General features: G+C 51.4%; 1 protein-coding gene across 6 annotated transcripts in view; it reads right to left on the bottom strand.

The window, feature by feature from the left end:
* Window positions 1-664: 664 nt before the first annotated feature.
* The window catches only part of Ints9 (integrator complex subunit 9), an 83239-nt gene continuing 79523 nt past the window's right edge, over window positions 665-4380 (bottom strand). For all 6 annotated transcript variants that reach the window (XM_050152271.1, XM_050152272.1, XM_050152274.1 and 3 more), the window contains 3 exons: window positions 3847-3945; window positions 2877-3014; window positions 665-1198 (listed from right to left, as the gene is read on the bottom strand). In XM_050152271.1, the coding sequence (XP_050008228.1) occupies window positions 1022-1198; window positions 2877-3014; window positions 3847-3945 (414 nt within the window). In that variant the 3' untranslated portion in view covers window positions 665-1021. The remainder of the gene's footprint in view (window positions 1199-2876; window positions 3015-3846; window positions 3946-4380) is intronic.

Below are 4380 nucleotides of genomic sequence, written 5' to 3' on the forward strand. Positions count from 1 at the left end.
CTCCCTTCCTCCTCCTTCTTTCCCTCCCTCTCTTCCTTCCCTCCCTTCCTCTCTTCCCTCCCTCCCTCCCAACATGGTTTCTCTGTTTAAAAGTCCTGGCTGTTCTGGAACTCACTCTCTAGACCAGGCTGGCCTCAAACTCACAGAGATCCACCCGTCTCTGCCTCCTGAGTGCTGGGATTAAAGGCATGCGCCACTACTGCATAGCTAAGAAGTACCTTTTAACAGAATTGAAATCAATCTGAATTCCATGTTGCTGTTGCTTCCTCTTCTGTTTTGTTTTTCGAGACAGGGTTTCTCTGTGTAGCCCTGATTGTCCTGGAAGTCACTCTGTAGACCAGACTGGCCTCGAACTTAGGAGGCAGGTGGATCTCTGAGTGCTGGACTAAGGACATAAACCACCATGCATGGCTTGTTCCTGCTTCTTGAGACAGAGTCTAATGAGCCAGGGCTAGCCTTGAACTTGCTGTGGATCAGATGATAACTTTGAATTCTCCAGTCCTGGGATTATATCTGCGTTTTTGTAAACAGGACTGGGTTATGATTAAGGCAGAGGTGAGACAGATGTGCTGTGACATTTTCACTGCTGGGTGTGGTTTCAGACCCTCCCAGCCCCCCAGATATTAAATCATTATTTAGACTATAGTTCAATAGAACAGGGTACTTCTATAAAAATAATGTTTATTTTAGCAAAATGGGCCACAGAATAGAGCTGGATAGGCTAGGTTTCTGATTTTGGGACTGTCCTTTGTTAGGTGTAGCACTGTAGGCAGGTTTAAGTCCGAGAGCTGCCCCCATTCGAGCCCTGAAAATGCAGGCAGTCATTTTCCCACTTCCCTAGGGAAGGGCTTTTATCAATGCTGCCACCCCCAAGCTGCTCGAGAGCTCCAGAACCGAAAAGAACAGGACTCCAAAAGTTCTTGGCTTCAGCAGAAGGAAGTACAGGTCCTGGTCGGAGACACCTCTCCCCTCTGGAAGCCAGAGGACACCACCAGACTGTCCACGGTGAAGGGTGCCCCACTCAGAACTTCTGTAGGAACCTGAGGACAAGGTCCCGCAATCGCACCCTCAGAGTCTCGTCGTTGTCACAGATGATGTGAGTTGAGTCTTCTTCAATCTGGATGAGTGTCTCAGCTTCCTGCAGCAGGACAATATGGCCCTTGGCTGTGTCTTCCACCTTAATGTCACTGAAGCCATGCTGTTCCAAGAGAAAAGAGGAGGATGGCTACTCTGAAAGCAAGGCCTAACTAAGCACTTGAGACTGGCATTACTCTTAACACAGCTCTTTCGGCTATCAGGGTCAGAATCCAACCAGAGTTTCATGTTTATAGAAGGCCTCAAACAGCCGGGCAGTGGTGGCACATGCCTTTAATCCCAGCACTTAGAGGCAGTCTGAGTTCGAGGTCAGCCTGGTCTACAAAGCAAGTTCCAGGACAGCCAAGGCAACATTGAGAAACCTTGTCTAAAAAAAAAAAAAGGCCCCAAGCAGACAAAAATGTCAGGAAAACAGCCAAATCGCCCCACCGTTTTTACCAGTGTACGAGGGACTTGGGAACACCAGGTTGTCGACTTTGGCACCTGTCCATGTTTGTCCCCACAGTTCTGAGCCCTAGGGAAAGCTCTACTCCTCAAAGCAAGGTACCACTCAGCTGGTGGTCTGAAAGCATCTCTCCAGCCACCTTTATTGCTAATTGTAGCATCGCCTTAGAAATCAGAACTGCATCTAAAGTAGAGAGAGACTTTCCTGGATGGAACATAAACAGGCAAAAAGACTGATGCAGGGACCGCCTGTCCTTGGCTGCAGGCAGGGCCCATGCACTCAAAGGGGCTTCCTCCTGGATGAGTTAGGCAGGAGTAAAAGGTAAGGTCATAGTGGAAAAGCCAGCTATTTTGAGGAATAATAATTTAAGAACTCATAGGTAGGAACAAGGATCCCTGAGAGGCCATGAGGGAGATGGGGTCCTTTGCTCATCTGCAGGACTATGAATATCCTGAGAGCAGTTAGAGAAAATCAAAAAGTTCGAAGACCAAGCCTACTGAGACAGGAAGCCGTGCTTCTGAGACTTGAAAAAAGTCGGCAACTCAGACAGTGTGGTTATTAACAGCATGGTTGCACACTGTCCCTCTGCCATCATGCACTGGAGCTAGCCCAGTTCTCTCAGAAGCATACCCCATCCCCCTTTTCCTAGCATGGGTGATAATGTGGAAACAGTGAGCATTATAATCCTGTGACTGAAGACAAAATCATAAAACCTTTAAGGTAGTCTACTGCCCTACCCCAGCACAGTCAAGGAATTTCCCCTTTCGGGGCTGGAGAGATGGCTCCATGGTTAAGAGCAATGCTGTTTTACCAGAGAACCTGGGCCATGGTTCAATCCCTAGCATCCAATGGAAGCTCCTAACTATAACTCTAGCTTCAGGGGATCAGCCTCCTTTTCTGGCCTCCTTGGGCACCAGGCAAACACATGGTACACAGATAAATACGTAGGCAGAACACCTATACACACACACACAAAAAAAATCTCTCCTTTGGGAGGAGCAGCCACTGGGGCCCAGGGAATAGAAGGCCACTGAGACAGGACTTGAGTGTCTCCATCACGCTTCTGTCTGAATCACTACCTGTCTAGCCACGCTGATGCTAGCCCTCCTGGCTGGCAGTGGTCTTCCTGTGAAGAGCAAGGCTCCTGTGAGGATGGGCAGTTTTAACGTACCACACTTGTTTCTGGGGTTCTGCTCCCTCGTCCCAGATAGAAGGTAAGGCTGCTCTGGAGACAGCCCAGGAGGGAAGGCGTTCTTTGGCTTAACCCATTTTGAGCCTCTCCTTGGGCTATAGCATCCTGGCTTATCCTAGGTGCACATCGGGCCACCAGGCTCACCTTTTCCAGGGTCTGCACGAACTGCTCTACCGGGATGGAGCCGCTCAGCAGAGGCTTCACCACTTTGCAGTCAGGAACATCCTCACTCACCCGCTTCATCTTCTTACTGCTGGTGGGCTGGGCGGGCCGGGGAGGGGGCTAGGACAATCAAAGTGCGGCTTTCAGTGAGGGCCTCTTCACTGAACTCATGACCCTGCTGGTCTGAGAGGCCAGGCTCATCATCACCTGGGTCCATGTGGGTTAGTGCAAACCATGTGCTTGGGATCATCTCATCTGCCTTTTAGCGAGAACCGTGTTTACATTTCGAGGGATTCCACTACTTGCTGATGAAGTCCTTCCTAATGGAAACTGGCAACCACAGCCATGCACGGTGATTAAGAACAGACTGTGGTGTCTAGCAGGTAATGCTGGCTGTGCCACCAGACGCTGTATAAAATGTGAGATACCGAGGTCAGAGAAATCCTGGACCTCAGGATCTGAAGATTAACCAGGAGAATGCACGGCAGCAACCAGCACAGAGCCCAGTACTCTAAGCGCTGCTGGGTGCAGGGGCACCACAGTGCAAGTGCCAAAGGAATTCTTCAGAGGTGAGTGCTGCCTGCCCATGTGTCAGGCTTTGGGCCTCCCGGGCTCTGTACTGTGCCTGTATCCCAGGCCTCGTAAGGGACAGGTACTGTCTGCACCTTTTGGGTCTTACCCCGCAGTGCCCAGGCTTGGGGCTCAACAAGGAATGTGCCCACGATAAGATGGGGGAATGCTACTTCCAGAGGGGCCAACAGGGCACTCCTCAGGCTGGCTTGTGTGCTTTGAAGCATGTGGTCAGAGGGAGATGTGTAAGAACTCATAGGAAGTGCCTTCTTTGTTTCAAGAACACACACGTCTCACTTAACCGGATCTTCAGTGTCTGGCTGGCGGCCAGAGCTGTCCTGAGGGGAGGGGTCTCTCCTGGGTTCCCACACGCCCTCAGTACCTGAAGCACATGTTTGTTATCCTTCGTGTGCAGCACAGCCGAAACAGTTGCCAAGGAGATGCCAGGCTTGATTTCCATGGGCACCAGGGAGTCTGCCAGCTGAAAGCAAACACAGGGTTTCAGATGGGCTCCCTCTGAGGGGGCGGGAAGAAACCCAGGGTGGACAGTGACCCAGGGCCTAGTGGAGCACAGCACTGAGCTCTTAGCATTCTTCTGTCCCGGTGGGAAAGGCCTCCGAGGCTGGCCGTTATATTTGTCTTGGATTTTACTTACGCTGCCAGAACCTAAAATCTCCAGATAACTCACTGCATGAAACAGGTACACACTCCCACAAATCTCGTGCCAATTACAGTGATGAAGAGGGACCAGCAGGAAGGGGCAGAGACAGTAGACGAAGGCTAGAGGAGGGAGTGGGAACTGAGAGTGCCACCGCATCTCAGAGCGCTGCAGCAGGGGCAGGGTCCATCAGGGCAGCTTCACGTCACTGTGCGCTGGACCCCACAACTACGGACCCCCCCCCCCCCCCCCCCCCCC

The sequence above is a fragment of the Alexandromys fortis genome, unplaced genomic scaffold (assembly GCF_014885135.2).
Source record: "Alexandromys fortis isolate MF-2015 unplaced genomic scaffold, M_Fortis_MF-2015_v1.1 scaffold_75, whole genome shotgun sequence".
Taxonomy (NCBI): Eukaryota; Metazoa; Chordata; class Mammalia; order Rodentia; family Cricetidae; genus Alexandromys; species Alexandromys fortis.